Source organism: Myxocyprinus asiaticus, chromosome 45, assembly GCF_019703515.2.
Source record: "Myxocyprinus asiaticus isolate MX2 ecotype Aquarium Trade chromosome 45, UBuf_Myxa_2, whole genome shotgun sequence".
Lineage (NCBI taxonomy): Eukaryota > Metazoa > Chordata > Actinopteri > Cypriniformes > Catostomidae > Myxocyprinus > Myxocyprinus asiaticus.
In genome coordinates this window covers 26,506,781-26,527,260 of record NC_059388.1, presented here as the reverse complement: position 1 = coordinate 26,527,260, position 20,480 = coordinate 26,506,781, and the positions used below count along the sequence as shown (strand labels likewise).

At 37.9% G+C, this 20,480-nt stretch overlaps 1 protein-coding gene across 2 annotated transcripts in view; it reads right to left on the bottom strand.

Annotated features, from left to right (window-relative positions):
• The window catches only part of LOC127435058 (dedicator of cytokinesis protein 4-like), a 149,984-nt gene that overhangs the window by 18,091 nt on the left and 111,413 nt on the right, over window positions 1-20,480 (bottom strand). For both annotated transcript variants that reach the window (XM_051688204.1, XM_051688205.1), the window contains exons 37-47: window positions 17,864-17,950; window positions 16,573-16,677; window positions 16,270-16,411; window positions 15,110-15,276; window positions 13,431-13,517; window positions 10,973-11,149; window positions 7,998-8,081; window positions 7,008-7,127; window positions 6,785-6,909; window positions 4,543-4,663; window positions 4,078-4,159 (exon numbers count right to left, since the gene is read on the bottom strand). In XM_051688204.1, coding sequence (XP_051544164.1) covers window positions 4,078-4,159; window positions 4,543-4,663; window positions 6,785-6,909; window positions 7,008-7,127; window positions 7,998-8,081; window positions 10,973-11,149; window positions 13,431-13,517; window positions 15,110-15,276; window positions 16,270-16,411; window positions 16,573-16,677; window positions 17,864-17,950 — 1,297 coding nt within the window. The remainder of the gene's footprint in view (window positions 1-4,077; window positions 4,160-4,542; window positions 4,664-6,784; window positions 6,910-7,007; window positions 7,128-7,997; window positions 8,082-10,972; window positions 11,150-13,430; window positions 13,518-15,109; window positions 15,277-16,269; window positions 16,412-16,572; window positions 16,678-17,863; window positions 17,951-20,480) is intronic.

The window sequence follows — 20,480 nt, the reverse complement described above, 5'->3', positions numbered from 1 at the left end:
CCATACATATTCCCGCTTTTATGATCTGTGACCACAGGTAAACAGATGCTGCATGGAGAGAGATAAGAGGCCACGGAAGAGTGGACTGCTGCATATCAGGACAATGCAATTCTATAACCCGTAAAACAGTAAAAGTGGCATATTTTACACTTTCATAGAACTTTCTTTTGCGTTATGTTCACATGTTAGTCAAGGTTTCTTGCACCAAAAACGTTATTTTAGTTTTACATGGCCATTGTACATCCTTACATGCCCATTGTACATGTATTCATAAAAAAAAAAAAAAAAAAAAAGTAATTAAATAGCAAGGTCAATACATTAAAGATGAAATATGTAATATCTGCGCCACCAAATGGAATTGCAAAAATAAACGTTGCTTTCAAAACAGCTTCCTAAATTCACCCCTGTCTGCCGCTGGTCAAAAAAAAGGATAGTCCCACCCCCAAATCATACCATTATTTGAGTAACGTTGTTGAGGCGGGTCTAAGCGACTCTCAAAACAAACAGAACCATTTTTATAAAGCCACAGAAAAACAGTGCTCACAGTTTTTAAGAAATTAACCTATGAATGGCTTACTAATAGTTGTTTCAGCATATTAAGCTGGACTAGGAGAAAGTATTTTAACACAGAAAAAGTTGCATACTTCAGCTTTAAGTTGAACAGTATGAGTGGTGATTAGGGCTGGGCAAGGTAAAGAAAAAAAATCCTGATATGTTTAGCCTTTTGATGAAATTCAATAATCTCAGATGTCTTAAATGTTTATTTATTTATTTATTTTTACCTCCAACAAAAACCATACATTTGGACCAAACAGCAATTGTTGCGATTGAAACTGTTTAATGCAAGAACTAGTTTTACAAAAAATGTAGTTTTACAGTAAATGAGTTCATAGGAGAATAATATTTAATTGCATGGACCCACTTTACTGTATATTAGGTGTCTTTAACTACTATGTATTTAAAGCAATGTACTTATAATGTACATACGTGTTGTTGCATTGTACTTACATTTGAAATACCTGCATTTAATTACATCTGTTGTAACACTGTTAACCTTACCCCCAATCCTAACCCAACCCTTACCCTAAACCTAACCCTAGTCCTACTGTCTTAATTACTAGCAATCGCTTGGAAAATACAGACACTAAACCTAAAAATTACCAGCGATCGCTTGGAAAATATAGACCATTTTTCTTAACAGTCTATTTATTCAGACATCTTTCCTCAGTCTAAATGTTATTGCACATGGCTGTAACATTTTCCAGGTTGTTGTGCCTGTTGTGTGCATCTCGCTGTTGAGAAGCTAGTCGACAATCTACTATTACACAAAAGGTCAACTGGGCACAGTCTATGTCCTTCCTTCAGCTATTCAATTACACATGGTGTCATGTAGACAAAGAGATGAAGACTGTAGCTCGACTATGCAAAAACCTACAGTAGCTCAATTAAAGCTCGACTATACAGTGGCAAGAAAAAGTATGTGAACTTTTGCAAACTCAAACATTTTGAGTTTGAGCTTTGCATAAAGCTGGAAAGGGTTAAAACGTAATCTCGAAAAGCTTAGATATTCATTTGTCCACAGTTAGACAAATTGTCTATAAATGGAGATGATTTAGTGCTGTGGCTACTCTCCCTAGAAATGTCCGTCCAGCCAAGGTGACTCAAATGGCACAACGCAGAATGCTCAATGAGGTAAGAAAGAATCCTAGAGTGACAGCTAAAGACTTGGAAGGAATCATTGGAACTGGTTAACATCTCTGTTTATGAGTCTACTATACGTAAATCCTTAAAACAGGCATTGTGTCCATGGCAGGAAATCATGAAGGAAGCCGCTGTTTTCCACCAAAAACATTGCTGCATGCCAAAGACCATCTTGACTTTTCACAATGCTACTGGAAAATAGTTTTGTGGACTGATGAACGTAAAATTGAATTGTTTGGGAAGAACATGCAACACTATGTATGACGTAAAAAGGGCACCGCATACCAACATGAAAACATCATCCCAACGGTTAAGTACGGTGGAGGGAGCATCATGATTTGGGGTTGCATTGCTGCTTTGGGGCCTGGACCACTTGCCGTCAGAGGAAAAAAAATAATTCAAGTTTATCAAGATATCCTACAGGATAATGTCAGTAAGGCTTTTCGCCAGCTGAACCACAGCAGAAGCTGGGTGATGCAGCATGACAATGACAGGGTTCACACTCTTTTCAAGGCACAATTTTCCAGGACATTTCCAAGACATTTTATGCGGTCAACAAGTGTAATATTTAAGCAAAAACACATGCGTCCATTTAAATTGAGCTTTTACACATGACAAGCGTTGCAGAAAGTGTCACGGAGGGGCGAATTTATGAGCTTGCCATGCAAGAAAGCAGGTGTGCACAATAAACATTGAAAACATTTATTTGGAAGAGGGAAAAAAAATGGCGATTGCAGAAAATAAAGAGGACTCATTTGTTTAGGTCTTAGTGTTTTATTTTTTTACATGTAATTACTGTAGTTCAATAACTGGGGTCTCTGAATATTTGGAAAATATTAGGTAATAATTAATTAAAATAAATTATGAGACATTTAATATATTCTTGTATCTTTGTACTCTCAAAGACATAATTTGTGTGAGGCAAAAACTTGTGTGAAAAACACTTTGGTGTAAAGTAGGAGCCGAGGTGGCGCTGATGCTTCACTGTATTCGGCAGCACTGACATGAGTCATGTGATAGCCCCTCGACATATATAAACATCAGTCACTTTTACACATTAATAGCTCTTCCGCCCTTTTCTCTTAGTGATGAACAAGGTAGACTCACATGCCTATGCTGAAGTAAATGAACAACACGCCCCTCTCATTCAGTCGGTCGGTACATGTACCAGGTCATTCCGTTTGTTTATGAATGATAAGTTTCACGAGTGCCGCTTCTCACTATGCAGCTGCCAAGCATGCAACTGGCTGTAGCTATAACCAATCAAGCGATCTGCCTCAGTTGGACCGCATTTGCCAAGCACATGATTGGCTGCTGCTGTAATCAATAACGAGCGTCCTTAACCGTTGACATTGTCTCACAATGCGCAGCCACTGGCAGTGACAAAATGGTACGAATGTGTATTTGACTCCTATTCCGAGTCCCCATCGTTACCATGTTTTTGTAACGAAAACCTTGCTAGCAACACAGTCAAACCATTTTATTATACTAAAATATTTTCCAGGACAAATCATTATTTTCCAGGACACTTAGATATTTTTCTAATTTTCCATACCTTTCCACGACTGGAAAACTGCACTGCAAATTCAGTTGAATTTTTTAAAAAAAAAAAATAAATAAAATAAAAATAACATCGAAAAACCCTAAACATCGAAGTAAATCCACTACAGAATAGCTTAAAAAAAAAAAAAAAAAAAAAAAAATCCAGGTTTTGAAATGGCCCAGTCAGAGCTCAAATTGCATTAAATGAACTGTCCAAACTAACCGATTCAATAGGATGATAGGATTCAGAGAGAGAAAGAGAGACAGACATCTGTTTAGGAAGAGACTTCTTATGGCCTTAAATTTGTGTGAATTTAAGACTTTTAAATTATTTTTAAGAATGAACACCTTGACTTCTAAATGTAAATGACATCTGTTATGATTGGCTAACCTCTGAGCATATGAAATTTAACAATTCTGGTTCCGATTCAGATTCCAGATTTTAACCATTAATGATTTATATCATACTTTTGAGGAAGCCCAATAAGTTTTATATAAAGCCCAATAAAGAGTTTGAGAATGATTCATCGATCTTTTTGACCAATGCATTAAAACATCTGGCTTGCAAGGGCAATTTGTTTTAATGAAATCGGACTACACTGGTCATTCAAAAAAGATGTTTTGTCTTATTATTTATATTTTTTTGCATTATTTCACAGTATTTTAGCAGGGTGATCCATCCGGAAGAATGCAAATTTTCAAAAACAGTCAAAGCAACCAAATTTAATGAAAATCTTTCGGTTCCAGTTTTTTTTTTTTTTTTTTTTAAAGAAATGGAATGCTCTGAGCTATTAAATTTGATCTGACCTCTACTAAGGGATGGATTCTTCTCACCTCTGGTGCTGGAAGGAGCCGAGCTGGTCACGTTGGGAGAGGCCGAGTGATTGGAACTAAGACTTGAGGTAGATGGACTTGGCTGGAAATAAATAAATAAATAAATGTGTGAAACATATCGTTAACGTTATTGTTCTCTGTGCTTTCGCAATGGGTTTTGATGATCATTTGGTCAGGGATAAATAATGTGTCTATCTAGTCCATTAATTACTACCAGTAATTTACACCTACAAATCCCATTCTCACAGTGAGAAAAAGACACAGAGAGACAGAAAGATTAAGTGGGGATGAGAAAGAGAAACAGAGAAAGAGGGCAATTAAGAGAAATGGAAGCAGAAGAGAGAGAGAGAGAGAGAGAGAGAGAGAGAGAATAGCTGTAAAGGTGGCAGGCTGAATTGAAGCTCAATGTGTGTGTGTGTGTGTGTGTGTGTGTGTGTTCTGTGCTGAGTGGCCCAGCGTGCTCACCTGCATGTTGAAGACTTCATCGGAGCTCTCTGACTGGCCTGTGATGTTGCTCACTTCATTGGAGGCCTGTGATGACAGAGACGATGAAGAGTAGCGGTTGACTGCTGGATAGCTGAGGGGACTAAACAAACACACACACACACACACACACACACACACACACACACACACACACACACAAACATTAGAAACACATACACTTGCAATACTTACATAAGTTTGGCATGAGAAATGGAACCTCATGAGAGACTGAACCGAAATGCAGTAAGGGGCCTTCACACCAAGCATTTCTGAATTTGTCTGTTTTTTAATTGTTTTTTAAAAGTTAGACACGTCTTTGAGCATTGCTCCATGTCTCTGTTTTTTATTGCGCATGAGTGCCGTTTTATTTTTTTAAAATCATATTAAAAGAACTTTAAACATGCTTGCAACATCTGCATAACCAGTGTAGAGTGTAATCCAATTACGAAGTAATTAGTTACTGTAATCGAATCACTTTTTAGTTAAATAGTGTAATGCATTACATTTTAAATTCTTGTAATCAGATTACAGTTACTGACTTTCAATTAATTTAATAAATTTTAAGTAGATTATAGGTTTGGGGGGCCTGGGTAGCTCAGCGAGTACTGACACTGACTACCACCCCTGGAGTCGTGAGTTCGAATCCAGGGTGTGCTGAATGACTCCAGCCAGGTCTCCTAAGCAAGCAAATTGGCCTGGTTGCTAGGGAGGGTAGAGTCACATGGGTAACCTACTCGTGGTCACGATTAGTGGTTCTCACTTTCAATGGGGCGCGTGGTAAGTTGTGCGTGGATCGCGGAGAGTAGCATGAGTCTCCACATGCTGGGAGTCTCCGCGGTGACATGCACAACGAGCCACATGATAAGATGCGTGGATTGATTGTCTCAGAAGCGGAGGCAACTAAGACTTGTCCTCTGCCACCTGGAGTGAGGTGAGTAACCGCACCACCACGAGAACCTACTAAGTAGTGGGAATTGGGCATTCCAAATTGGGAAGAAAAGGGGATAAAAAAAAAAAAAGTAGATTATAGGGTTATGCTTATTTCTAATATATTATTTATGTTGAATACATGAATTATGGCCCTGTAACGAGTCATTGTGAAGAGAAATGTGAGGTGTTGAGTGTATGACTTGTGTGAAACAATTAACAAGAAAGAAATATAGACAATATTTTGAACTTGAGTGGAAAAGTGTTTAAGAAAGTAACTTAAAAGTAAAGTAATTAGTAATGTGATTACTTTTTCAATTAAGTAATTAGAAAAGTAATCTGATTACAATTTTTTGATAAATAATTAGACATTTGTAGTGGATTACTATTTTTAAGTAACTTACCCAACACTGTGCATAATTATGCAGACCCCCCCATGCCACATAAATACCACTGCTACTTGACTAACGTGTAAAATTTATTCCAATAGAGCCTGACTTAAGCATGCCACTAAGATAACGAGCTGTGCAGCAACCGCCCACTCACATGACACAATCGAGTCGGTCTCCCTACACTCAAACGACTTCTTTTTATAAATCTGAATAGTTTGCAATCAACTTAAAATGTATTGATTCTATACTTATAATCAACAACTGCTAATCAAGAGTTTTATATTTTTTCTACTGACTTTAATTTGATTTTAAGTATTGTACCTTTGTCTTTTTGTCTGATTTTCAAATATTTTTTTCTTCAAAAATAAAGGTTTGTAAAGTTGTGATTAAACTTTGAAGCTGCTTCTTATGGATCATGGCTTAGAACGCATTAATTAAGGATTTTTTTAAATCCATAGGGAAAACAAATAGTGGGAAAAGTACTTCCGGAACAAAGACGGCATGAAAAAGTAGGATGGCATTGTTGCACACTTTTATATGGAACTATTTTCTATCTTGTACCAAATTAAATATCTTCCTTTACAATCAACATGTCTCTCAACTCCACCCATCATCTTGGATAAAAATGTTCAATAAGCCTGTCACATTGCCTTTAGGAACAGCCTTGTATCAGGTGTGCATTGAAGATGCTTTAAAATTTTGCCTAGGTAGGCAGCACACTAGGTTTTGGAACAGAGCTACTTAAACCTATGGTGAAAACGAGTTTACAAGAAGTTTGGTGACACATTTAAGGATGCACATACCATATGTATTCTGAGCTATTGAATACTTTTGTGTGATTGTTCCTGTTTACCTTCACCTGATTGGCTGAGATCAGACTAAGGCTTAAAAGAGTTTCTCACCTGCGTCGTGCTACCACGCGCGCAACTCCCTCTGGACTCAGGATGTTGGGCGCTGAGTTCCTGCCAGTGCGAGGGCTTCCGTTGGTGAACTGGATCGGACTGGCCCGCACAAAGGCCGGAAACTCCTTCAGAATATGAAAAAAGAGAAAAAGATGAGTACATAACGAATGGTTTGGAAAGACACAGTTTAGATCTGAGCAACCGTATCAGTCTGGATATTTACCTGTATGCCAAGGCTTGATTTCATTAGATGAAACTGATCCACCAGTTTCTTATGCAGGGGCCGCATGTCCTGAGGTACGAATTTCTCATGCACAGTCAAACCAAACTCCAATATTTGAGCCTAAAGGAGCAATGCTGATCAATGTTCACAGCTTGATTTACAGAATAAACTACAAGTAAATTGAAACAGCATTTACAACACATTTAACTTGCTTAATGTGATGTGTTCAGTGGGGCGGGACTTCATTTTATCCATCAGGATTTGATTGCTAAAATATGGCTGTGATTTTATTGGTAATTATATTTTTCCCCATCAACACGGCCTTGGCTACATCAGCAGAACAGAAAAGGTGTTTCAAATGCAGAGAAAGTTAATCAGTTTTGACAAGAGATTACAAAAACATACAAAGTAAGCAGGGTTGAATTAGATTTTCTCCCTTCAGTCTTTAAAAGTTCACTTTCATGCTTGTAACTGGCTTATATCCATGGTTACTGTCTAGACAACAGCATCACGTGTTCAGCTCTGGAGAGTTCCTGGTTACTAAGCAGCACGGGCATGCAGGGAGGAAGTGAACTCAAGCTTCTTTAAATCATTACGCCTAAATCCCAAATGTTAGTAGAGAAACAGATGGAAATAATATAGGAGCATGAAACATTTTAGAAATAAAGGATTATGTATTAAATGGATTGTTTAGCCAAAAATGTTTAATTCTGTCATCATTTAGTCACCCTAATGTTGCATATGATTTCTTTCTTCTTTGGAACACAAAAGGAGATGTCAGACAGAATGACAGTCTTGGCAGGCTTTATTCGCCATTCACTTTAATTGTACTGGAAAAAAAAAAAGATGCAATGAAATTGAATGGTGACTGAGCCTAATAATATGGAAACATCTCCTTTTGTGTTTCACAGAAGAAAGAACATCATGTGGGGTTGGAACAACAAAACATAAGATACAACATACAATTTTATTTGGTTCCTTGGGACAGACCTGTTCAAACATAAGCTCTCTGAGACGGCCAATCTTGTCACCATCTTCTGGGTGATTCATGATGTAGTCCTTCACAAAGAACGCCTGCCAGAAATACAAGAAAAACACAATGTTACACTCTTTAAACTCAATGCATTGTGTATCACCACAAGTTACACTTACCTTGAAGTTTCAAGCATACTCCGACATTCATCATTTCACAGATGAATCAAACTGAAAAGGATTTGCTTTCTGCAGCAAATCAACATCTTGATTAAAGGGATAGTTCACCAAAAATGTCAAATGTCATCTATCTCACCATCATGTTGTTCCAAACTCTAATTAGTTTCTTCCTTCCATGGAACACAAAAGGAGAAATGTTAAAGAATGTTCTGTCTACTCTTTTCCACTTAAAGAATATTCCAGGTTCAATACAAGTTAAGCTCAATCGCTTGCATTTATGGCATAATGTTGATTACCACCAAGATATTTTGACTGATAATATTTGACTATAAAAAAATTATAAAAGGAAAGTTCCAATGAGGCACTTACAATGGAAGCGAATGGGGCCATTTTTTGGAGGGTTTAAAGTAAGAAATGTGAAGCTTATAATTTTAGAAAAGCACTTACATTAATTCTTCTATTAAAACTTGCGTATTATTTGAGCTGTAACGTTATTTAAATCATGTTAGGGTTTACGTGTTACGTCGTCATGGCAACAAAGTTGTAAAATTGGATATAACTTCACACAGAAAATGTTAGTAAGCGATTTTATTACACTAAACTAATGTTACATGCATATTCATCATGTCTTGTGTCTATACTTTTGAAACAGTGTGTATTTTAAACATTAGGGATTGGCCCCGTTCATTTCCATTGTAAGTGCCTCACTGAAAGAAAAGGAGGGACGAGTTGAAATAATTTTTTTGTGGTAATCAACATTATGCCACAAATGCTGTCGGTTAAGCTTATCTTGTTTTGAACCCGGTATATTCCTGTAATAAAAAAATAAATGGGTTCAATGAGGAGCGAGAAAGTCATACAGGTTTGGCAGAACATTTGACAGAATGTTTGGGTTCGCTATCCCTTTAAATCCTTGTTTATCTGTTACATGTGAATGTAGCACTTCAACTTAACATGTAATTCTCATTTAAATGATGCATAAGGTGCGAAAATGGAAATGTACATCATTCCTGATCTTCTAAGGAAAAAGCAAAGAAAGAGAGAGAGCAGACGGTGTCTCTGCCTCCGATCTCCTTCAAGGACGATGGCCTGGTATCTCCAAAGAGACTGTGGGAGAGCCAAAACTCTCAGACTTCAAAGACTCTCCCATGCAGATTTACCCACTGGCCCATATCTGACATTTAGCCTTAATGCCCGCCAAATGTTGCAGGCAGATGAGGAATTTAATTACAGCTGCTTGCTATGTCTGCAGAACATGAAGTTTGAATGCAACATATTTGCAAATAATTACAAGTGTACCTGCTGCCTTGGTCACATTGAACAGATCTGTTATGTTTTAATTAGTGCTGTCAGTTGATTAAAATATTTAATCACAATTAAATAGTCCCCGTAGTTTGCGTGGGGGACTATGCAATGCGTATTACATCTCTTAAATCCTCATCCTGCACATTAATTTCCAGCGACACCAGCTAAATGCTGATGCTTCAGTTTGGCGGGGCGAGTGAATTTGGCTTATCACAGGTCCCATCTGGGTTTGTTTTGTACAAAGAATTACCATTAAGAGGTCCTTTCTTCATCACTTGATCACTGACATAGAATCGCTGTTGTGTGTGTGTCTGTGGTGTGTGCAAAGGTTCTGCCTATTGCAACCAGTGTTCAGCACTCACACAGAGCTGAATAAAATGTCAGAATCTAATGTGAAAATTGGTAAATGCGTTAATCGTGATTAAGAAAAATGTACGCGTTAAACATTTTAAAGGAATTGCATCTGTTAACGCCTTAATTTCTACAGCTTTCATGAGCATTTAAACATTACTGCCTAACTAACATAAACTTCATGAGGCACGACTGTCGAGGAAGTTTGAAAACCACTAGGGTGAGCCAATTAAAACAGAGAGACTTGCAAATGAGAGAAATACCAGAGTGAAAATTTCTCTGACCTTCAGCAGGAAGTAAAAGTAAAATTAACAGCTGCAGCTGAAACATTTAATAAACAACTAATTGGCAATGCTGCCATGTTCACAAGTCCAAATACATTAACCGCAGTTCATCGTAGACTTGCGCCAGAGGAAGTTCAACAGAGGCTTATATTTGAACAGCTTACAAGAGGAGAATTTTAAAAGAATAGTTCACTCCAAAATAAAAAATTCTGTCATTATTTACTCCGATTATATGAACATCTTACAGGGTTTGGAACAAAATGAGGATGAGCAAATGACAGAATTTTCATTTTACTGTGAACTATCCCTTTAAGAAATACAAATGTACATTCTGGAACACACAGATGTTGTATGGAGTCTCCTGTTGATACCTTCTTTCCGAGACCATCAAGGTAAATACTGCAGTGACACTAAAGCAAGGTTGCTATGCAACAAGCTTTCAGACAGTCTGGAAAGGACTGATGTATTCACACAAGGAAAATATGACTTCTTTGAGAGGTTATATATTTTCCCAGAGCTTACAAGTGGTAATGTGCCTTCCTTTAATGCTGTTATTCCTGTTAATTTATCTGCAGGCAAGAGAATGAGTCCATAGATATGTTATGGCCAGCTATTTCCTTACAGTCTCTGTGTTCTTACACACACACAACGTTTGACGCATGTGCAATACGACTGCTTTCTGACACTCTTTTAGTACAATCAACGGCAGGCGAATGTGCAGACGACACGCACAGGCGTGGACTGTTGAAGTGTCAATAAAAATTGGACTGCATGGCGACAGTACGCTCGTATTGTGTTAATGAAAAAATTTGTAAACATTTTCTCACATTGAAAAAAAAAATCTTTACAATGAAAAAAATTAAAAGGATTAACCTCCTGATAGCGAGCAAGTCCTCCGTTGACTGCGGCGTCGATGACTCCATTGAGACACATAGTGAGAGGGTTGATGTTCTGCATCTGTCGCGTTTGGCACTGCGTGATCAACGTCCGTAACTGCAGGTTCTTGTTCTCGATCACCTCGATGGCATTCTCCAGCGGACTCACCTCCACCTGGGGTACAAACAATGGAATTGACCAACAAACCGAAAAACAATGGTGCAGAAACGTCCCTCGTTGAGGAACTTAGAACAATTGACTACTGGAATTCACCTACTAGATGGGAGTTTGGCCTGAAATTTACTCTTCAAGTGACACTATCTTATTTTCACCTGTTTTTGCTTTTTGATTCGTAACATAACACAAGTATGCATTGCATTCTCAGCACAACCACAAGGGGCGCTACATCGGGTGTTGGCGTTAACGGTCTTCTACAGCCAGTATTCTCTTTCAGGTCAACTACATTCATGGTACAGTTTGAAGAGAATCTTGCTGACCAAGTTACTTTGAATTAGTCATATTATTCAAATATGTGCATAGCTAGCTACATGCGTAATAAAACATCCAATTTAGGCTCAGATGTTTGAAGGTAACTCTATCGTCCCCTTGAGTATCAACATTTGTTACAGCCACAGAAACAGAAGAACGCTTGTTAAGTATGCAACAGTAATTGATAATAACCGAATTTTGAGTCAGTCTCCCTAAACACTTAAACTGCTTAAATATTTGTATTAGGGGTGACAATACCATATGTATCGTATGATACATAAACAAACGCACTATAGTGTAATTAAAACCAAGCAGCACAATATTGAGAGCTGCGGAACAGTCTCCTCCCCGGAGAGGCGGCGCTGAGCGCACACAGGAAAACCGAGCAACATACATCCAAGTACATAGGCGAGAAGATCGATGGCAAATGGCAAGTATATTGTACTGTAGCGGTATAGCCGGTACAGTTTGTAGTATTTGCCAAAGGATGGTGTCATATCCTGGTGCTACAGTACATCAAACATAGTAGTTTTATTTACGCTGACCTCACCGTGCAAATTGGTGGATTTGTGAGGCAGAAACAACAGCAGCAATAAGTTTAACAGCGCCTCTCTCAGACGACACTGAGCTTGACATGCAAAGCAAGACGCTCATAAGTTATGAGTCATAACTCTAAAAAAATAGCTTATTCAAAGAACCGACAATGTAAGAAAACTGTGATTACATCAGACTTACATGAGATCTGCTTTTGACTTCGAAATGTAAACAGCTTTGAGAACAACACTTGCGCACATGTTATAAGCCGGTAATAACACCAGTAAAGTTTACATGCAAAGTGAAACAGGGGGAAGAGGGCAAAATAAATTACATGTGCTGATCGGTTTTTGCTCAAGCCGCTCAAACAAATTTTTTTGTTTGTTTTTTTGCCACTAAATAACATTGAAAGGAGTTTTTTCCTTGCTATGGTCCCTTAAAATTGTTCACAGGGGGCTTTTCAGACAACAAGGCATGGTTTTTCTATAAAGCTGCTTTGAAACTGTGTGTATTGTGAAAAGTGCTATATAAATATAAATGACTAGAGTGTAGACAAACTTAATTTCTCAAGAAAAACATGAAAATTGTGAGTTCATATTAGTTTTTCCTCAACAATCATACAAAATAAATGCAGTGCTGTTGTTTAAATTACTTAGAGCTCTGTTTTTTGTGGCCAATGTCAGACACTTTTGTGGCATTTATGATTTAAAAGACATTTATGTCAAATCCTTGAATAAGTTTGAGCGAAACATTTGTTGTTGCTCGTATCATATTGTATCGTATCGTGAGGCTATGCATCATATTGTATCGTATCGTGAAATTTGTGTATCGTTACATGCCTGATTTGTATATATCTGAATATTTAGCAATATCATTTAATTATAGTTTATCAACAACTAAAAATCAATAGTTATATATTTCTATAGTTTTTTATTTGATTGCGTTATTCGAAGTGCTTAATAGAATAGTAGTTCATTTCCTTATTAAAGATGTTAATAACACATGTCCCTTCGTCCTTTAGGTCCCAAACTAAAGTTTGTAGTGGCGTGATTCACCTCGGAGCCTTAGAACTCTTTTCTGAAGGATTTTCTGAAATCCCTATGGAAAAAATGAATGGACAAAACAGTTCCGGAATCAAGACGGCTGAAAAAGTGGGCGGGTACAGTTGCACTCAATTGCAAACATTCACGTCCGTTTTTGTGTCTTTGCGTAGAGTTTTAGGGTTCTGTAGCTCAACTAGAAGAGCATGTCTCTAGCATGATCAAGATCATGGGTTTTATTCCCAGGGATGTAAAGTCACTTTGGATGAAAGTGTCCACAAAATGCAAATAAATGTAAATATTAGTAAAATTATAGTATAGGTATATTTCTAGCCTTTATGTGGTAAAGAGTAAGGCATACGTTGTTTTAAGATGTCCACTCATTTTCTTACCAGCTCTTTCCTCTCCACTTCAAACCACCGTGAGATGCCAGGTAGACTTTGTACGAGTGTTAGCGTCGTCCTTTCTACCCACAGGCTCTGTAAATCAAAAGCAAACTCTCATTTAGATTTGTCAAAGTTCAAACTGTCAGAAGCAACCTCAACAATGCCTTAAGGTAAAATATCTACTACATTTTCCAATGAACTGACTGACTTTTTCTCCAACAGCATGTATAATACATACCATCATGCATTTCATTTACAGTTTAAACACCTCATTCTCAGGAACAGACTTTGCTTATGAAGTCACAGTGTTCCACATATTAAATTTCACATTCATAAATTCAATTTCCATACACCACTCTAGTGCATGTATAATGTGCAGACAGAGAAAGCTTGGACAGAAATTCAGACACTGATTATGAGATTCAAAACCACCGCAGCCCAATATAATCTTATCATCTGGATACAGTCTCAGCTGAAGTTTACCTGTAAATTAGATTTTCAGACATTATTACTGGGCGGTAAGTGGGCCGGGGTAGTGAGGACCCCCAATGTCTCAGAAAATGTAATATCTGGCAGGCTAAACAGTTTATTTCAAAAGCGGTAACCACTGGAGGCAGGGGGAAATCTATCCCCTGCAGTGGATAGATCCACAGCATGGCTGTGATTGTCTGGGATGGACATATTGCATGAGGGGGGAGGGAGGGAATGATATTTGGAACGAGCCGGTCCCTCAGCCACTAAAACTTTAATTAGCCTCTGTGGGCTGAGAGTGTGAATAATGCAGCATATGAGAGTACACCTGAACTCAATACACACGCGCACACACACACACACATAAGATGCCAGACGCTGGGATTGAAGGAATGAATACACAAGAGAGAAGCGGAAGAGCGAAATGCTAGAGAGTTAAGTCAAAAAACAGATAAAAGACATGAAAGGAACTATACAAATAAAGACAAAGGGGTTAAAGGGATAGTTCACCTAAAAATTAAAATTCTATGTTGTTCCAAACCTGAATGACTTTCTTTCTTCTGCAGAACACAAAAGGTCAATATTTGAATAATATACTGGCCACTCTTTTGCATATAATTAAAATAAATGGGGACTGGGGTTGTCAATCTCCAAACTGACAAAAAAAAAAGCACTATAAAAATGGTCCATAAGATGTGTGCACTTTATTTCAAGTCTTCTTTAGTCATATGAAATCTTTGTGTGAGACACTGATCGAAATTTAGGTTGTTATTCACTAAAAATCCCTCCAATGAGCTTTTAACTGCTGTAAATAGTGAGTTGAACTCGTGAATTAATCATTCAGATCAGTTTGTGAACTGGGTCAATTGACGAAGTGAAAAGATTTGACTCAAATGCAGGATTTGTTCACAAATCAGACATTGCTACTTGAGGCAGATGTCCAGATTTTCAGTGAATAACGACATAAACTTTGGTCTTTTCCTCACATAAAGATATTGTATGGCTTCAGAAGACTTGGAATATGGCGTACAAGTCATATGGACCACTTTTATGATATTTTAATGGAGATTTTTTTTTTAACCATTTTGATGCTTGAAAGACCCAGTCCTAAATCACTTTCATTATATGGAAAAAGTAAGTCAAATGGGGTTTGCACCAACATGAGGGTAAGTAAATAATGGGTCAGCTACTACTTTAAGAGTACACTATCTCACCTTGAACTCATTCTCTTTGTCTTTGGTTCCCTTGTGAAATGGACGGTCGTAGCGGAACCTCCAGATGTGATTGACTTTATAGAAGCTCTTGATGTTGTCCGGGATGCCGTCTCTCTGCAGGACGTCCTGGCTATCTGGGATTGGTGTGACAGCATAGATCTGCAGGTCTAGAGGATGAGATGTCAAGGAGCATGCACAATGTGTCATTCAAACACAAAACACGTGATCAAACTGTAGCTACAGTATGCACAACATCAGCTTGCTTGGATATGTTGCCTAAATAATCAATATACCATGCAGGCCCCACAAAAATTGTAATTTGAATTCTATTCATTTTAATTAATTAATTAATTATTAATAATTAAATTAATACTTATTTTTGTCATAATCAGTACCAATAAATTCCTGTGGCTAAACTGTTAGAGCATAGCACTAGCAAAAGGTCATGGGTTCAATTTCCAGGATTGAATGCTCTAAGTCGCTTTGGATAAAACTGTCTGAATAAATGTAAAGCAAATGTAAATAATCGTGCAGCCCTACTTCACACTCACTCCAAATGCAGCAAGTACAGCCGGAAATCATCCTGTGCAAATGTTTAAATACCCAACATCTTGTACCTTACAGACACAAGGTCTCATCAGCACATAAATATGAATGGAGCAGGGCAGCAGTCCAGAAAGCGCTGTGATTAATTGCAGCTCGGATAACAAAACGCTGTGCTCATGCAGTTTGACTGCCGCTGTCTGCTTTACTTGTGCTGAAGTGAATGTCAAATATTCACAGAGCAGCTGGCCTCTAGGCACACGTCCCATCAATTGAGCAAACGCTCTCCGGCGACCCGCCATCTCCAAACCTGGGATGGGTTCTGAGAGGGGGGGATCGATTTTAAGCCAGCGCATGGATGTGTATTTACAGCATGCATCTCTGGCCTTGTGCCCGTCCTGAAAATCTAGTCCTAACTTCGGCTGTGTTGTTGCTTAGGGTAGCTGAGTTAGCAGACTTCCCAAAATGTATCTACAGAGGTCAATGACAAATTATCTACAAGCAAGTGGATTCCACAAATGTAGTAGGGTGATGTAGCCTCATCTTAGTGTACATTTAAGTTGCCTTGAATAATAATTAGTACTAAATGAAAGAAAGAGGAGGCTGTTGGAGGATACACTGGGCTTCAGCCTGGTAGATGGTCTGGTCGGGCTGGTTAGCGTGCTGCATTGCGATGGCATGTGGGAACTCATTGAGCATGCGTTGCTGGAACGCCTCCAGCCGCTCATAGTCATGACCACGACACACAAACTCCTTATTCTGTGGAACACGCAAAAACACAGACATTCTGGTTAATACTGACACCAAGTGGACTTGAAAGTTACTGACAGTGACATTTAATATGCTGAACTACAGAGCTGCAGGGGTTTTTTTTTTACCCACTCCAAGCTTTGTGTGATGGATGTTAGGGTGACACTTACCCGTAAAAAGAAGGGGAAATTCTTGCCGTAGAAGCCCACTCTGAAGAACTCAGGCTCCAGACGCTGCTGGTCCATTATTTTATCGTAAAACGAAGCTTCCATCATCTGTGATATGCAGTCATACAGTATCACTTATTTAACATCCTACATCTATCTATCATTATATATACATATGTCTTCAGTTAAAGGGCCATACTGTACTCTGTTGTAACAGTTTTTTTTTCCCTGAACTCCACTTAAAGGGATAGTTCACCCAAAAATTCTCTCATCATTTACTCACCCTCATGTCATCCCAGATGTGTACGTCTTTCTTTCTTCTGCAGAACACAAACAAAGACTTTTAGAAGAATATTTCAGCTCTGTAGGTGCTTTCAATGCAAGTGAATGGTGGCCAGAACTCCAAAGATCACATAAAGGTAGCATAAAATTAATCCATACGACTTCAGTGGTTTAATATATGTCTTCTGAAGCGATGCAATCACTTTGGGTGAGAAACAAATCAATGTTTCAGTCCTTTTTAAGTAAAAATCTCCACTTTCACTTTCAGAATGTGCAAATGGAGATTTATAGTAAAAAAAGGACTTAAATATTTATCTGTTTCTCACCCACACCTATCATATCCCTTCTAAAGACATGGATTTTACAACTGGAGTCATATGGATTACTTTTATCCTGCCTTTATGTGATTTTTAAAGCTTGAATGGTCTGGCCACCATTCACTTGAATTGAAAGGACCTACAGAGCTGAAATATTCTTCCAAAAATCTTCATTTGTGTTCTGCAGAAGAAAGTAAGTCATACACATCTGGGATGGCATGAGTGTGAATAAATGATGAGAGAATTTTCATTTTTGGGTGAACTACCCCTTTAAAATTTTAGTTAAGGTGTTTTTGCACACACACACACAACAAAAACTTGTTTGGTTTTATGTAACTATTTTCTACCCTCTCTCTGACCCTTAAAGAAAGGCAGTTTTTAAGCTACTGGTCTTGTAAGACTTCAATTCTATATGCAAATAACCTGTTATTATTGGCTAACACCTTTCCATATGAAATGAGTAATTACAGCCCTGCCAAGTTGCGGATTACTGAATAGGTTGGTCATTTGTTAATATGATCATGATTGTGTTTATGTGGTCAGCACATTAAATTCTCCTATATTAAAAGAGTAAGATCCTGTTTTACATGATATGCCCTCTGAAGTGCAGACATTGTAATAAACTATGTCAAGAATGGTCATGAGGCATAAACATGTATTACTGTCTAAATAACATTATATAATATGCAACTCACCCTCATTTTGCTGAGGTTTCTGTAATCATAGTAGGATTCGTACTGGTTGGCCAGCTCTCTGCACAGAATTATGCCATTTTCCCAACACTGGGGACATAGGGAATGACAGTATTTTAATGAATATGATTCAACAGTAGGAGGCCCTAGAGTACCATTCAAATTTGAACCCCCCCCCCCCAATGTCTGAAACACATTAAGCACCGGTTAGTTGTGTCCTGCAGAGTTACATACTATATTCTAAAACTATTACTATTATATATAGTATTTATTATATAGTTATTAAAAAGGACATAATATATAATAAAAATCAGAATATATAAAAATCTAATAAAAGTTATTCTATATATATTTAATACATTTTATCATAATTTTTAATACAAAAGCTATACATATATAGATTTTTATACATATTAAAACATCATAAAACCAAACCAACAAAACCAAATATAAACAACTACAAAAAAATACATGTATAAAAACATATAGCAATTTTTAACTTCAAGATTTTAGGTTAAAATATAATAATAATAACATAAATACTGATTTAAAAAAACTGCTACATATATATACAGTACTGTGCAAAAGTTTTAGGCACTTGCGAAAATTTTTGCATAGCGAGGATGTCTTCAAAAATAATGACATAAATAGTTTTCATTTATCACTTAATGTCATACAAAGTCCAGTAAACATAAAAAGCTAAATCAATATTCGCTGTGACCACCTTTGCCTTCAAAACAGCCCCAATTCTCCTAGGTACACCTGGATGCAGTTTTTCTTGGTTGTTGGCAGATAGGATGTTCTAAGCTTCTTGGAGAATTCACCACGGTTCTTCTATCTATTTAGGCTGTCTCAATTGCTTCTGTCTCTTTATGTAATCTCAGACAGACAGGACGTTCAGTGGGGGACTTTGTGGGGAACATGCCATCTGTTGCAGGGCTCCCTGTTCTTCTATTCTAATCTTTTCTATTTGCAAAAGTAATGTTTGAGAGTCTAACATTTATATTTCCTATTGACACAATTAAGCTGAAGATATAAATAACCATCTTAAGACAAATGTTTTTGTGAAATATCTTATGGGCCTAAGACTTTTGCACAGTATTGTGTGTGTGTGTGTGTGTGTGTGTATATACAGTGGTGTGAAAAAGTGTTTGCCCCCTTCCTGATTTCTTATTTTTTTGCATGTTTGTCACACTTAAATGTTTCAGATCATCAAACAAGCTTAAATATTAGTCAAAGATAACACAAGTAAACACAAAATGCATTTTTTAAATGAAGGTTGTTATTATTAAGGGAAAACAAAATCCAAACCTACATGGCCCTGTGTGAAAAAGTGATTGCCCCCTAAATCTAATAACTGGTTGGGCCACCCTTAGCAGCAACAACTGCAATCAAGCGTTTGCGATAACTTGCAATGAGTCTTTTACAGCGCGTGGAGGAATTTTGGCCCACTCATCTTTGCAGAATTGTTGTAATTCAGCCACATTGGAGGATTTTCGAGCATGAACTGCCTTTTTTAAGGTCATGCCACAGCATCTCAATAGGATTCAGGTCAGGACTTTGACTAGGCCACTCCAAAGTCTTCATTTTGTTTTTCTTCAGCCATTCAGAGGTGGACTTGCTGGTGTGTTCTGGATCATTGTCCTGCTGCAGAACCCAAGTTCGCTTCAGCTTGAGGTCACGAACAGATGGCCAGACATTCTCCTTCAGGATTTTTTGGTAGACAGCAGAATTCATGGTTCCATTTATCACAGCAAGTCTTCCAGGTCCTGAAGCAGCAAAACAGCCCCAGACCATCACACTACCACCACCATATTTTAATGTTGGTATGAGGTTCTTTTTCTGAAATGCGGTGTTACTTTTACGCCAGAGGTAATGGGACACACACCTTCCAAAAAGTGCAGCTTTTGTCTCGTCAGTCCACAGAGTATTTTCCCAAAAGTCTTGGGGATCATCAAGATGTTTTCGGGCAAAAATGAGACGAGCCTTAATGTTCTTTTTGCTCAGCAGTGGTTTTCGTCTTGGAACTCGGCCATGCAGGCCATTTTTGCCCAGTCTCTTTCTTATGGTGGAGTCATGAACACTGACCTTAACTGAGGCAAGTGAGGCCTGCAGTTCTTTGGATGTTGTTGTGGGGTCTTTTGTGACCTCTTGGATGAGTCGTCGCTGCGCTCTTGGGGTAATTTTGGTCGGCCGGCCACTCCTGGGAAGGTTCACCACTGTTCCATGTTTTCGCCATTTGTGGATAATGGCTCTCACTGTGGTTCTCTGGAGTCCCAAAGCTTTAGAAATGGCTTTATAACCTTTTCCAGACTGATAGATCTCAATTACTTTCTTTCTCATTTGTTCCTGAATTTCTTTGGATCTCGGCATGATGTCTAGCTTTTGAAGATCTTTTGGTCTACTTCACTTTGTCAGGCAGGTCCTATTTAAGTGATTTCTTGATTGAGAACAGGTGTGGCAGTAATCCGGCCTGGGTGTGGCTAGAGAAATTGAACTCAGGTGTGATAAACCACAATTAAGTTATGTTTTAACAGGTGGGGCAAACACTTTTTCACACAGGGCCATGTAGGTTTGGATTTTGTTTTCTCTTAATAATAACAACCTTCATTTAAAAACT